Source organism: Populus alba, chromosome 12 (genome assembly GCF_005239225.2).
Source record: "Populus alba chromosome 12, ASM523922v2, whole genome shotgun sequence".
NCBI lineage: Eukaryota > Viridiplantae > Streptophyta > Magnoliopsida > Malpighiales > Salicaceae > Populus > Populus alba.
The window spans coordinates 9,675,487-9,690,647 of NC_133295.1; the positions used below are offsets into that span (position 1 = coordinate 9,675,487).

A 15,161-nucleotide genomic window follows, 5' to 3' on the forward strand; every position below is an offset into this window, starting at 1 on the left:
AACTATCATCATCGTAACTCTATAACTGCAAAAAAAAAAAGAAAAAAAAAAAAAGCAAGTGGATGTGCCTTTTTCAATATTTCGGTAAGAATCTGGTGTCCAGTTGTAGTCAATTTTACAGTGGGCGTGAAAATCTGTAGTTCAGTTGGAAAAAAGGAAAAAAACGAGAGAATATTTTGTGTCTATTTTTTTATTTTTTAAGTAGAGTGTCGTCAGGTGATAAAATAAGAAAAGGACAAGATAGCTATTGTCAAGGCAGGTAAAGAGACGTGTCATTAGCCGAATGGACAATATTGCCCGTAAAACATTAAAAAAGAAGAAGAAAGAGTGGCAAACAAAACGAACCAATCAGGGAGGAAGGAAGCGCCCTACTTGCGAATAAAAAAAACAAAAAGGAAACAAATTAGGAGTAGCCCTAGAGAGAGAGGAAAGATAAATACCACCACCACCACCAAACACCTTGTTGTTGTTGGGAATCTGATAGGAAGTGTATTTTTCTTGCCCTCTTTCTCATCGGAAAAAGCCGTCTCTCTCTCTCTCGCTCGCTTCACTTGTGTTGTTCTGTTCGAATGGGTGGGAGTCGATGGCTGAGGCCTGAGGTACGTTCCTGCTGCCAAGAGCTAATTATTTGATTCAGATCTTAGTCTTTTCGTATTGTAGTTAGGCTAGATCTAATCATTTCCGTGCCTTGTTGACTTTGTTTTGCTTCTTGTAGCTACAGTGCCTCCTCATCCTCTTGTGTTTTTCATATTGATTGGTGTATTTGTGATGCATGCAGGTGTATCCTCTGTTCGCTGCTGTTGGGGTAGCTGTTGGGATCTGTGGATTTCAGTTGGCCCGTAACATCTGCTTCAACCCTGAAGTCAGGTACTCCTCCTCCTCCACTCTATCTATCTGTGTGTGTGTGTGTGTGTGTGATGAATGGTGTGCATTTCCTTGTGTATTTGCTAGCTCCTTTTTTCTGTAGATTAGATTATATTAGATATTGTATTGATGCCTTCAGCTGTTATTTGATTTTGTTGCTGTTTTGTTTTACTATATGTCTGCTTCAACTGCCTCTACATAACCCTAACAGAGTTGTATTCTAATCTATTGTCTTGGAATGTTTTAGGTTTGTGTTTATTATATATTGACCTAAATTAAAAGAAAAATATAATCCTTCATTTTAATTCCTTCCACTTGAGTGTGGAGCAGCCACCCTTTCTGTGTAGTGGCTACCAGCTTTAATGATGACACATGAGAACGTAGCCATGGAGGAATCAAATCTAGGGGGGGAAAAAAGATTTTTCATTTATGTTTTTCCTTAATTTTTAAGGAAATATATCAATCAAATAATCTGATTGTTTATTCATATTTTAAAACAGGGTAACGAAGCAGAACAGAGCTGCTGGAGTTTTGGACAACTTTTCAGAGGGAGAAAAGTATTCTGAGCATGGTCTAAGGAAACTTGTGCGCAACAGGTCTCCTGAAATCATGCCATCCATCAACAACTTCTTCACAGACCCAAAACTGAACTGAATAATGTGTTCTATGTTGTAGTTGGGTACACAGTAAAGTCAAGCGTATCAGTGTCGCTGTTTGTGATAGAAGTTCATGTTGTGTTTTGAACCTATTGAATGTATGTCTTTGACCCTAAAACAACCTCTGGATGGATTTGCTGTAATAAGCCTGATTAAACCTGAAAAGAATTGGACTGTGGCATCTTTGGAAAATGAGTTGAAGTACCCTTTGGTGAATTGATGTTAATGGAAGTTAACTTATATATATATCTTCAACGAATTTATCTTCCAAATGCCATAAAATCTGATTCATTCAGTGTGAAGGGCATTGCAACCCTAGGCCTTTTATTAATTTATTTTGGAATCCCCCAGCTGAGCTGAGAAAATCCTATGATTTGTGTAATGTACTGGAGGCGGTCAGTCCGATGCTGCTATGAATAGCTGTGCCACCCGGCAAGGTAACGGAGAAAACAACCGAATCCCCCTATGCCCTTTGATAGCACCGGAAATAGATAGGATTCCCGTTGCTTTTTAATCTACCCTATGCTTGCTTCACGATTGAAACTTTCAATAATCGGTAAACTGTTATAAAAGTTTAATTCAATCTCTATCTAGCTTAATTGGATGAAATTACTCTTGAAATTGTAGTAGATCTATAAAATTAAAGATAAAAGCCTGAAAGGTAAGACACAAAGATGTATATCTAATCCTAAATTCTTGTAATTTTCATTTTGATTCTAAAGTTTATTTTTGTTATTTTTTAGTTCATGAATAATAGAAAATGACTTGCTGAAAAATAGCAGTAGAGAGTTTTTGGTTGCATTGATTCCGATAATTAAAGAGACAAGTTTGGTGTCAAAAAATTTACATTCAACAAGAAATATGTTGTGGTTGGTGGTTTTTGGTCCTCATTTTGCAGGAAAAAATAGACTGGGGTTTGAAAATTTCTGGTCTTGGCTAGGTTTTTTGGTTTTCAACCAATATTTTTCTATTTTAAAGAACAAATGGGTTTAATGAGGCTTGTGCGGTGTTTCTCAAGTGTGAAAAATAAATTGATTGGTCAAAAAATCAAAATCACTTTTCTATCCAATTTCTGTCCACTCTGGTTATCTTAAACCATGTAAACAGACCACGTATTTTTTTCCATAACAAAATATGCGTCATTTGTTTTATTTTATTTTTTAAAAAAAATTAGGAGGTAGTTAATAAAAAAACAAAATTAAAGCAAGGCCAAGTGTCCAGGTCCACACGCACTCGGCAAGTTACTAAGCCCATACGCTTGGTTTGACCTTTATATATATATATATATATATATATATATATATATATATATATATATATATACTTGAAAACATATTCACTTGTTAACTTGCTTTTAATAATACATAAAATATAAACATATTATTTTGATATTTGTTGGTAATTTGCTTTAACAATCATAACATGTTTTTTTTTAATAGAAACAATGGTTCTAGTTATATACCTTGTGTTTGCTAAGATAAATAACAAATATATTAATAAAAAAAATTATTTTGATGGGAAAAAAAATCAAATCAGGTATATTTTCAGGTTTTATAATAATATCAAAAAATTTATTAAAATGTAAATATTTTTTATATTCAAAAAAGTTTTGATCCCCGCATTATAATTCGAGCATATAAATTAGTTTTGATCCAAAAACGCTGCGATGGTAGCTCATCAAGAAGAAAGTTTTAATTGCTTTTGAAACACACAAATGTTCAAATTCGAGAGAGAAAATATATATATATATATTAACAATATCTAAATGGTGTGGGGGAATCACTGTTCCCCCACACCTAAATCACTGTGGATTACAATAGTAATCCACAGTGCTTTCTCTTTTTTTTTCTTTTTTTTTTTTTGCATTTTTTCATTTTTTTTTCAACTTTCCCTCTTTTTTTTTTTCGTTTTTTTTTCTCTTTTTTTTTTCGAAATTTCTTTCCTTTTTTTTTTTCCAACTTTGCTTTTTTTTTTTTTTTTCTTTTTTTCCATTTAATTTTCTTTTAAAATGTTTTCTTTATTGATTTTACTTTTTAAATATTGAACTGGTTAAAAATTCTGCTTTGTAATTTTTTTCCTTTAAAATATTGTGGATTGCTACGGTGTTTTTTCAATTAGTTTTTCTATTTTATTTTTGTATTTTTTTAAAATTATATTTGTTAAATTTTTTTATATTGAGCTGATTAATAATTTAGTTTTGTAATTTTTTTTCTTTAAAATATTGTTAATTGCTACAGTGTTTCTCTACATGGTTTTCTTTGTTTTTGTTTTTGTTTTCTCCAAAATTATCTTTTTTATTTTATTTTTTTAATATTGAGCTGGTTAAAAATTACAGTTACAATATGTGAGGAAAGCACTGTAACTTTCCTTGCAAATTACTGTGGATTGCTACAGTGTTTTTTCTCATGTGGTTTTTTTCTGTTTTGTTATGTTTTTTTTCTTTTCTAAAATTTTCTTTGTCAGTTTTATTTTTTAAATATTAAGCTGTTTAATAATTGCAATTACAAATAAATATAAGTTTTTCCTCACAAAACGCTATGGATTAATACAATTTTTCCTTACATGGTTTTTTTTCCAGTTTCTTTTGTGTTTTTCTTTTTTGTAATATTTTTTTTAAATTATCTTTGTCGATTTTATTTTTTTTAATATCGAGTTGGTTAGAATTTAACTTTGTAATAAAGCTTAATCATGTGGGGAAAACACTGTAACTTTCCTCACAAAACATTGTTGAAAATTACTATTAAAAGTCATTATAAATAATGTTAAATCATGTGGGGAAGCACTATAGCTTTCATTACAAAACATCGTGAATTGCTACAGTGTTTTCAACATGATTTTTTTTCCTTTTTTTGTGTTTTCTTTTAATATTTTTTTTTTCTAAAATTATCTTTGTTGATTTAATATTTTTTTAATATTGAGCCGATTAAGAATTTAGCTTTATAATTTTTTTCTTTAAAACACTGTGAATTATTACAGTGTTTTCCCATATGATTTTTTAATTATTTTTCCAAAATTATCTTTGTTTATTTTTTAAAAATATTAAGTTGGTTAAGAATTATAATTACAATAAAGTTAAATCATATAGGGAAAGCGTTATAGTTTTTCTTACAAAACAATAAGGATTGCTACAGTATTTATCTAAATGGTTTTTTATTTTATTTTATTGGGGAAAGCACTGTAGTTTTCCTCATAAAACATTATCAATTGCTACAATGTTTTTTCTTATAGGTTTTTTTCCTTCCAAAATTATCTTTGTTGTTTTTTTTTAATATTAAGTTGGTAGAAAATTTAGCTTTGTAATTTTTTTTGCCTTTTATTAACAGAAAAGTTAAATCATGTGGCGAAAGCAATGTATCTTTCCTCCCAAAACATTATGGATTGCTACAAATTATTTTGTTCAGTCTCTAAGTTTTGATCACCAACACAACTTTTTTTCCTGTCATGAAATATTAGCTCCATCATATTTTTAGTTTCTATTACTTATCTAGCGCTGGTTCACAATTATAACACTATTAAATATATTTATTTTATAAGCCCGCGGCAGCGCGTGGGCATGCATCTCGTAAACCCTAAAAGCCATAAAGGATTCACTGTGGACGGAAACAATGGCTTTTTTTAGATCAGGCAGGAATCGATGGAGGAAAGAGAAAATATAAAAGAAAAGAAAAGGAAGAAAAATGGCTGTTAAAGCCACGCCATTACAGAGGCGTCAGCACACGTCATCTAAATTCTTATTTATTTTTGTATTTTTGAAATAATTTTAAAAAATTTAAAATTTTATTTGTTTTTTTTTTCAAAAATGCTTTTAAAAAAAATTAAATTTTTTTATTTGTTTCAAATTAATATTTTTTGGTGTTTTTAAATCATTTTAATATGCTGATATCAAAAATAATTTTTTAAAAATAAAAAAATATTATTTTAATATATTTTTAAAATAAAAAATACTTTAAAAAACAATATTAATCATACTCGAGCCTCAATCAAGATGATTTCCACAGCATGAATAAAAGCTGTCTTTAGATATTAGAGGAAGCCACACATGCTGCTCAATTGTGATGGGCTTCCTCATATACTAACACTTTTAATCTTGATTAAATATATTTTTTTGTTTTTTTTGTTTTTTAACAACCCTTTTATTTTTTTCATTTGAAGCAATAAATATACAAAAACAAACAAAAAACAAAACTTCGATTATGATTTCATAAATAGCAAATAAATTCATAAGAAATATAGATATTTTTTAATACATGAAATAAATCAGATGAAAAACTAATGAAAATAACTTTAATAATACCCACATATCTCAAATATAATTTTAGTGTGCTGAAATTTCAAAAGTAGAAAAATACATTTGAAAACATGAAGCAAATTAGACACTTTTATACAATCCAAAATCTAATTTATAAGGCAACCCAAACAAAGTCCAAATAACTCTAAATCTAGTACTTGATGTTATTCTACCTAGAAACCCAATATCAATTTTAAAGCAATTTCAACAAGGTTTAATTTAATATCTTTTGAATTAGTATTTTCATGACAAAACTCAATCTTTTATTTTTATCTTTCTTCTTCCTTTTTTTTTTATATATTTTTATCAAAGGACCTTTAATGTGAAACTAACCAATAACGTAAGAAGAAAAAACAAAATTAACAGAATAAAACTTTAGCCAAATCAGGCCTGAAAACAAGATATTAAAAAAAAAAACAAGAAGAAAATATATAAAGAAATAGATTTAAACAACAAAAACAAAGAGGATATAATTTAATTTTCAGAGCTTAACTTTAATACCAACTTATATGAGCTTTAATGATAGAAATCTCAAAACCCATAATAAAGTAGATAAATAATCCAAAAAAACTGAAATTCAAGTTTGGATAGAAACCTTGACTCAATGAATAACATTGTATCTAAAAACCAAAAATACTAGAAAAAAAACTTGAACATGCTATTTATAATGAAACAAACACTCAAAATATACAAGGATATCATGAGATCAGTTATATCTTTATTTCAATAAACGTGATTTTACACCAAACAAAAATGCGAATTATTCTGCTGAAATTTGACAGCCATGCAAAACATGAAAAACATAATTAGTACTCGTAAATAAGCTTCTTATTTGATTTTAAGAGGGTTGGTTTGGAAAAAAAAATTCTTGTCTTTGTTGATACATGTTTCGAAGATAGTGTTCAATGAATTCGAATGCAGCAGTTTGGGCGTTAATTTTTCAGCTAAATAACATGTTTATTTTGTTTTTGACCCTTACAAGTTGACCAATCAGAGCAGTGCCCCTGCAGTTTTGGGAAACATTGACGAGGAAGAAGTGCTCTAAGCATGTTCTAAGGAAATTGGTTTGCGATAGCTCCCCCGAAGTTATGCCATTCATCTTCTTCTCCACAGACAGAACGAGACTGAAAAATTTCAGTGACCTAGAAAATTTCATGCAACGTTTGTTTACAGTGAAGCATCAACATGGCCAAAAAATACAGTACAACGTTGAGTGTCGAAAGGGACCTCAAAAGACTAACACTACAAACATCTCACAGTGCCATTTTCAGAATGAAATCTCCTATTCTCGATGTGAAAGGAGGAAAATGCATCAATGGTCTGACAGTAACCTCCAAGGTTATCCAAGTTGAGATAATTTGATATATTTCAACAATTCCATATACGTTGACCCCAATAAGCAGGAAACTGAGGAACAGATGACGTGCTACATTGGTGAGTCTTTCAATAACTGTGTCGAGTGGTAGAGAATCAGGGAGGAAAATGCTCAACATCCATTGAAGGAAAACTAGATTCTGATCTCATTCCACGAAGCATATTCTTTGCCATTTCCTTCTCCTGCAACCATGAGCAGAAAGACCAAAAAGAAACTTACTTAATCCACATGTTTGTACTTTTTTACATTAGAAGATCTCTTAATTGAAGATAACAAAAGAAAAGGTATCAGAAAATGTACCGGGCCAGTGTAATCCAGAAGACGGGTGCAGTACACCTCTGCTTCTTCTAATCTCTTATGAGTTCTGCAGTGTTGGGCAAGAAAGAGCAAGGCTTCAACCATGTTTGGTCCTTCCCTCTCTTCATCTTCCATCCTCTCCAAGTCCTTTTTGTAGTAAAATGCTGCCTCTTCTGGACGCCCAAGCTCACAGTGCAGTTTTGCTAACTGATGCAGGGCTATTGCTTCCTTGTCATTACAATTTGCAGCCCTTCTGTAACACTTGATTGCATCCTCAAGCAAGTGAAGCTGATCAGTTTCATAGCACTGGGCCATGGCAATCCACAATCGAGAATCACTTGGCTGCAAGAACACCGACTTCTTAAAATAGTGTAGTGCATAGAAGGGCATCCCCATCATCTCATAAGCTTGTCCTAACCCATACCAAGCTCGATAATCACAAGGATTGATATCCACAGCCCGTCGATAAGCATCAACAGCAGCAGGAGTGTTTTTCATTTCAACATACTCATGACCCATAAGTGTCCATGCAGACAAATATTTTTTGTCCAGCTTGAGTGCCCTCCTAAAATACATAACAGACTTCTCATGCTGGCCCTTTAAACTGTAATAATTTCCAATGATGCAGCAAGATTCAGGCCTGTATTTATCAGTCATAAATACCCTGTGGGCAAGGTAACTAAGAGCAGAGAAACACTCCTTTGCATAGAGGACATTGGAATACATATCCATGTCTTCCACTCGATAGGGGTCATTTCTCAAAAGTTCTTCAAATATTACCTCGACTTGATCAAATTCCCTCAAACAATATTGAGCTTTGGCAATCTGAGCCTGTATGTAATTACTAAAACTGAATGTACCTTGAAGATATTCATATTTGGCAAGGGATTCATTGTGCATCCGGAGCTCTTGGTAAGCACTGGCAAGAAAGAAGTCCTTCATCCAATGGTTGCTTAGGTTAAGGCTGTTCAGCATCTCAATTGTGGTACATAAAGACTGCAGCTCTGTCCAGGCATTCCAGTTCCAAGGGTAGCTATTCACAGACTCCACAAGGACTGCCCGAGCAAGATTTTGATTGCCTCTGTTTTTAAGCACAAGACCATATAAGTATAACCCAAAGGGATCAATTGTGCCATTCTTGCGAAGAGTTGACAACTCCCTCTCCAGAGAAACCAGCTCACGGTTAACAGCATCACTCTTACCAAGGGGCCCCTCAAGTTCTATCATCTCTTCTTCTTTCCTCTTTTCTCCAGCCTTCAAAACCAACAATGAAGGTGAAAAACAGACCCTTAAATTCTATAGAACTTTATAGGATGAAATATACTTGACAACAGTTTGACATCATGTGAATTATAATACTGGATAAATGCCCAACAAACATGCATGAACTCTTTCAAGAACTCCAGGCACTGTTGATGGGACTCTCAAGCTAAATACAAGTCTAAATCTCCATCTTTAGAGGAGTTTACAGCTACTTGCAACCTCTGAGACAGACAAAAGGGTTAACTTTGATTCAAAGCCATCCATGTTGAAGACTTCCTTTTTCATCTTCTTTTAAAATAGAGTTGATGTGGAATATCAGTGGTCATGATAGAAGTTCATCACATTTCTGCATCAGTTCACTTGTTTAATATTTTCTAAATTAAACAATTAGAATATCGAAAGAGAGAAAAAAAAAACAGACATAAAATCCTGTTTCAAAATCAAAGCAAGAAAACTTCACAAAAAGAAAAAAACCAGCTAAAACCCGTAAGATACAAAAATCAAGGACTTGAATACAAATCCACGTCAAAATTGTTTTCCCTCAGCAACTGGGGCTTTTTTCACCACCAAGTCCAACACTTATCTTAATCTCAGTACTTTGTTGAGAAATAACATAAATAGTCCGAATTAGTCACTGAAAACATCACATCATACTCTCTCCACCAAAATCACACAGGAAATTCTCAAAACACTTAGCTGTATAACAATTAAGGAATAGAATAATTCGATAAAGTGAAATAGACACGTAAGAATGAAGTAGAACATAGTTCCTAAAAATCATGTCTTCATCATAATTGCAACAAAAAAAGAATAAGGAAAAAATGAGATATGAACGCACCAGATAAAGAGCATAACAGCGCAAGAAAACTGATTTCTTTGCATTTTGATCGCGAAGCACATGAGCAGCCCTTTTATACTCTCGACAGTCAAAGTAGGACTTAGCCAGAAGGTAGAAGTCACCATCTATGACCTCATCTTCCTCCAATACAGGAGTGGACACATAAGACATGCCAGTAACAGGCGTCGAGGTAATGTCATTGGTTCGGAATCTTCGACGAATGCTAGAACTTCCACGCTGGAATCTGGTGTTTGTAGGAGTGAACTTTGCAGGGTCTTGCTCGATTCCTACCAGCTGCTCCCCTGCCCTAGAATAAAAACACGGGCAGACATAAATACAAAGCCAAATCGGAAACAACAACAACAACAACATAAAAGCAAAATGGAAAAGGGGTTTTCTTTTTGTTTTTGTATAATTAGGGTTTTGGAGAGGAGAAAAGTAGAGGTTACCATTTGGAAGCAGAGTAAAGGCAGCGATCGCTTAGTTGGCGAAGGGCAATGCGAAGCTCGCTCCGGCAAGTCTCTTTCGAGTTCATCGATCTCTGATCTATTTTTGAACTAAAAATGACTTTCCATATCGCTGATGTTGGTTTCAAATTGAGAGGTTTTTGGAGGTTTTATTTTTTTATTTTTTATTTTATTTTTAAGGAGACTCAACTCCATAGATGATGATTGGGTCAGTTCTTTCAAGGCCTCCTAGTAATAAACATTATATTGTTGTTGGAGGAGACAACAATCATGTCCGCCCAGCCCATTATGTGACTAATTTTTTTTTATTTTTTTATTTTGAAACTAGAGAATCAATGCTTGTGGCCCGTTTTCCAGGAAATTAGTTTTTTTAATTAAATTTTATAAAAAATAAATTTATGAAAAGTAGATTATTTGAAAATATTATAAAAAATAAATTGAAAATATTTTTTATTGTTTGGATATATTATGGAAAATAAATTAAAAAATCACTTTTTAATAATTTAATATTTTTTAAAAATTATCTAAAAAACAATGACCAAATATGACAGATAAAGAAGTTGAAGGATAATGAGTTTGAGAAAAAAAAATTATTTTATAAATAATTTTAAATAAAATAAATAATAATTAAAAAAACAAAGACCAAATTTGAAGGAAAAATAAATTAAAGAGCTGCTTGGAAAACTTAAAAGGTCAAACATGAAAATCTAGGAGGAGAGAGAAAAAAAAAAAAAAAAGATTGTCATCCTCAAATTAAAAATCAATTACACCACACACGTTATCTAGGGAAGAAGGGAGGGGCTACCAAGAAGATTCTAAGCACATCAAGGAAGGTCGTCTTCAAACACTATAAGCGGACTCACTTGCCGCTCAAATACAGTGGCACATTTAACACACTGGCGCTTCCAATGCACATGTCAACTACTTTTTATTTTTATATTATATTTTATATTTATCAAAATACCAAATTATACCCCAATCAACTTCATTATTACAAAAAATATAAAAATACAAAAAAACACATAAACCCTAGTTTAATAAATTTTGATTTTAAAGATAATTTAGTCATTTCACTTTTTTTTTTTTTTTAAGATCCAAAAAGTGTTTTCTAGAGTTGAGAAAAAGATAAAAAATTTTTTGGAAAGGCTTAAGGTTTTTTCTTTAACTATAAATCATTTTCCATTGACCAACTTTTTAAAACTTAAATAACATGAGTAAATTTAGAAAGTAATTCGGAAAAAGTTTGGAAAGTTAACCATCTTTTATTTTCCTTATTTTCAACGTGTCATTTCTTAGTATTCACTAGTTCCACCATTTTTTTGCATTTCTTTTTCTTATCTATAGGTATTAATGGAAATGCACATACACACACACACACACACAATATTTTATAGGTGAGCACTACGTTGCGGGTCAAATCAATGTTTTTAAAAATTTAACAAAAAATATTCAGGTTGTAGAAAACTATTTGGTATTCTATTAAACCTGGCCCAACAGATTACCCTTGAAACCTTCTAATCTGACTTCTTATCTAGCCTAAGTTTAAAATTAAACTATGTGGAAATTGTCTCAATGAGATCTAATCAATTTGGTCAGTCTAGAGGCCTCCTAAACAACCGATAAAAAAATTAAGAAAAAAAATGATAAAAGTGACATAAAAAATTTACTGACCAAACTTCTTGCTTGGTCAATAGGTTTAAAATTAAATTATGTAGAAGTTACCCTGACATGACAGTTAATTTGGCCGGTTTAAAAGCAACCTAGTCGATTAATAAAAAGAATATGAGAAAACAATTAAGAATAAATGGTGAAATTAATAGGAAAAAAACTAATGTGAACCTCTGAATCACATGATCAAGCAATCCCCAATAAAATTGAAATACAATCCTGAAAGTAAAAAATTAGGTATGATAGAACTCCGACCTATATGTAACCCTGTACCTAAGAACCAAATATACTGAAATAAACTTGGACTCAAAGATAAACATATACCTAACAATCTAAAGAATACGAATGATATAATGAAGCTAGTCAATCTTCGATAAGTTGGATGTACGATTTTTGTCCCTGCAAAGAAATGATATTTTACCACAAATAAAAAAAAAAAAAAACTCGCATTTATTATCACCAAGATGCTAAAATTTGTAACTCCAGAAACATTATATAGTCTCCTTCAAATAACTCTAATATACCTCTTTTGAGTTACAAGTTAATAGGCCCAAACTAGGAATCAATTAACAAAATTCTAGTAATGAAATAAACCCCTTTACAATATCTAATGGGTCAGAACAGACCCAAATTAAAAATAATTGTTCAACATCAAATAAGTAAAATAGGATGATAAAAACAAAGTTTTCATGTTAGAATATTTCCATGTAGTCGAAATCTCTGAGCTCTTCTATGTGGTGTTTTAACCGAAACATTTAGTATAGGAATTCAACTAGGAAACTTTATTTTGATTGTTAGAATTTTATTATATTGCGTCCTCTTATTCTCCTTGATGTTTTAGGAATACCTATAAAATAAAGAAAAGAAACCCAAGAGAAGCATCCTTTTAGATGCCGCCACATCAAGTCCTTGTTGAACTTAGAATCTTTGCATAGTACGAACTCTAATTTTTCAATGAATCCAAGCCACATTAGAAACACTTGTAGCCCATGCACAAGTTTATGACCTAAATAAGTAGGAAACTGAAGGAAAATAGTTTTAGCTAACAAAGAATATGATGATTATAAGAGAGAAGAAGATCATGTCATACCTTAAGCTTGAGGTTGTTTATATAGCCTTGAACCTATGTGATGTCTCCATGCTAGGGTAGGATAATCAATGTGTTTGTCACCTACAATTTTGGACTCCTTGGAGATAAAGGTCTAAAGTAACAACAAGCATCTACAAAATCTGCCTTCATTATGGGTTTTGTGGGACATGTATTGTTGATGACAATGCAACATAATTGTTAGACTTGATCTAAGGTTTGGCCTAGAAAAAGGTTTGGGTCATTGGATTGTCAAGCCAATCATTTTATAAAAATAATATTGTTTTGTTCTTTATAATAAAAACTCCTTGATGTTAACCTTATTAGGTTTGGACTAGATTTGGTTGGGTAGTGGGTAAACCTACCAGGTTAATAGGGTTTGGCTAGTCAATATCTTTTTTTGGTTCAAGTTAAAATCCAACCCAAGTTATGGGTTTCTCAAGTCAACCTATCATGCCAAGATAAGTTTAATAAATAGATGAAACATGACCAATCTATGTAGACATATAGTTAAGAGGTGTGCCTTCATTTAATGTTTATACGTCCTATACCTGTAGTTGATGGTGGATAAACCAGATTGACCAAGGGTATTGCACTTGAAGATTATTAGTTATCTTCAATGTGTATTCGCCTGATACTAGGTTGGGCTTACACAGGATCTTAACATGTTTTTTTGTTCAGTGGTGTTGTCTTATTGTGCTCTTTGAATGCCTCAAAACCATTTTGATAATGAATGTTATGGGCATGTTGGGATATCAACCTTCTTTAGGACCTAAATTAATGATTTCAAGTTTAGTAGAATAGTGGGCCATATGATACACTTGAACCCAAAACAATGCGCGATCTATTTGGACCCTGGGTGCTCAAATAAACTTCATCATCTATTATGGCTTTGATTTAATCTTTAATACGAGTCTTACCTTGAGTTTTGTGATCATATAATTAGGGGTGAAGACCCTAAACCCATCATTACCCATCATTATTCTTCCATTTTTCTTTTATAATGTCCTTGTTGTTTTCTTTTAAATGTTTTATAATAGCTTGTTGTGGTTGTAAAAGAAAAGAGATATGTTTTGAGGTTTGAAATTAGTTTATAATTAGTTAGTTAACCTATACTTGCCGCTAATGGATCATAAATTTTTAAATGTAATAAATGTGCAAGCATTTTTAATGTGTATTTTGACATAAAAATTGATGCATATATTTAATTAAATAAATAAAGAATTATATGCACTGATAGGTACAAAAAAGAGTTGTGAATGCTAACAAAAAAATAATCTGAAAAGTTAATAGATAGATGTAGATAAAGATATTTAATCTTACATCACAATCCATGGACCTAGTTCGATTTAATAGCTCTATTTTTTTAAAATCAATTCTTTATTTGATTAAATGATAATAAAAATAAATAACATTAAGGAAGTGACATAATAAAATCCAAAGAAAAAGAGTTGCACCAAAAGAAAACTTGCTAGTGTCAGAAAAGATATTTTAACCTATTAAAAAGTCAAACAAAAATTAAATAGTTTTTTTTATTATAAATAATATCCCAAAAATACTTTTGATTATTTTATTTTAATTAATTAAAATTGAATATCTGGTCGAATGGGCATGCTATACATATTATAAAGATAAAAGTTAAAGAAATGGGTTCAAACGTTTGGGTCTTGGTAGCCTAGTGAGCCTGGCTTAGTAAAAGAATCGTGAGCATAAATATGACCCTTATTTTTAATCCTTGTCAAGGTTAACTACCCTAACCTTTTTGAAAACAATAAAAGCAAACGACGCATCGTCTATTGGTGTAGACGACATGTCTTCTACATGCTCAATTTTCAACTATCATAGAGATTGCTAGAAAATTAGGTTGGGTAATTTTTATTTTTTTTTTATCTAAAACCCTAATTTTTAATCTATTTTCACCTAAATTTTTTTAAAGAGCACCCTTATAACCTCAAAAAATCAATCCTCCAACTAAAAAAACCCAAAATTAGTAAAAATACATGAAATCAACTAGGAAAAAAAAACTTTTTTCAACCCCAATATATCTTTTTTGGTAACATGGAAGCCCAAAAACACCTTGATCACATTTTTCATTAAAATAAACGCTTTGACATTAATTTTAGCTATTTTTATCAATAAAATCTGACCAATCAATTTCTTTTTTTCTCATTTGTTGTTTTTTGGTGACCTTATCCCTTCCCTCAAATTTAGAGATTGAAATGTGCATAAAATAAAATTTTAGATTAAAACATGTAGTTATCAACTAAAAGGATCAAAAATATTTTATTGACAAATCTTAAGGATAAAAATGTTAACATAATTTTTTTAAAAAAAGATCTATTATTTTTATTCATGTGA

At 31.2% G+C, this 15,161-nt stretch overlaps 2 protein-coding genes across 3 annotated transcripts; one reads left to right on the forward strand and one right to left on the reverse strand.

Annotated features, from left to right (window-relative positions):
* The first annotated feature begins 367 nt into the window (after nt 1-367).
* Nucleotides 368-1,712, forward strand: LOC118044580 (uncharacterized). The gene is made up of 3 exons (XM_035052942.2): nt 368-599; nt 779-867; nt 1,365-1,712. The coding sequence occupies exons 1-3, from the start codon at nt 570-572 to the stop codon at nt 1,516-1,518; spliced, it is 273 nt and encodes a 90-aa protein (XP_034908833.1). The 5' UTR covers nt 368-569; the 3' UTR covers nt 1,519-1,712.
* A 5,221-nt stretch (nt 1,713-6,933) lies between these two features.
* On the reverse strand, nt 6,934-10,257 carry LOC118044577 (anaphase-promoting complex subunit 8). 2 transcript variants are annotated; one of them, XM_035052938.2, is made up of 4 exons: nt 10,031-10,257; nt 9,582-9,888; nt 7,484-8,734; nt 6,934-7,365 (listed from the first exon to the last, which is right to left on the reverse strand). In XM_035052938.2, exons 1-4 carry the CDS (start codon nt 10,114-10,116, stop codon nt 7,279-7,281), a joined length of 1,731 nt encoding a protein of 576 aa, XP_034908829.1. In that variant the 5' UTR covers nt 10,117-10,257; the 3' UTR covers nt 6,934-7,278. The 2 variants fall into 2 exon arrangements, with proteins under 2 accessions (XP_034908829.1, XP_034908830.1); XM_035052939.2 differs by having other exon boundaries at nt 9,582-9,883; nt 10,031-10,187.
* Nucleotides 10,258-15,161: the final 4,904 nt, after the last annotated feature.

Coding starts and splice junctions, on each gene's coding strand:
- LOC118044580 (XM_035052942.2), top strand. CDS start 570: ATGGGTGGGAGTCGATGGCTGAGGCCTGAG. Junction 600..778: donor GTCGATGGCTGAGGCCTGAG/GTACGTTCCTGC, acceptor TGATGCATGCAG/GTGTATCCTCTGTTCGCTGC. Junction 868..1,364: donor TGCTTCAACCCTGAAGTCAG/GTACTCCTCCTC, acceptor ATTTTAAAACAG/GGTAACGAAGCAGAACAGAG.
- LOC118044577 (XM_035052938.2), bottom strand. CDS start 10,116: ATGAACTCGAAAGAGACTTGCCGGAGCGAGCTTCGCATTGCCCTTCGC. Junction 9,889..10,030: donor CTTTACTCTGCTTCCAAATG/GTAACCTCTACT, acceptor TTTTTATTCTAG/GGCAGGGGAGCAGCTGGTAG. Junction 8,735..9,581: donor GCTGTTATGCTCTTTATCTG/GTGCGTTCATAT, acceptor TTGGTTTTGAAG/GCTGGAGAAAAGAGGAAAGA.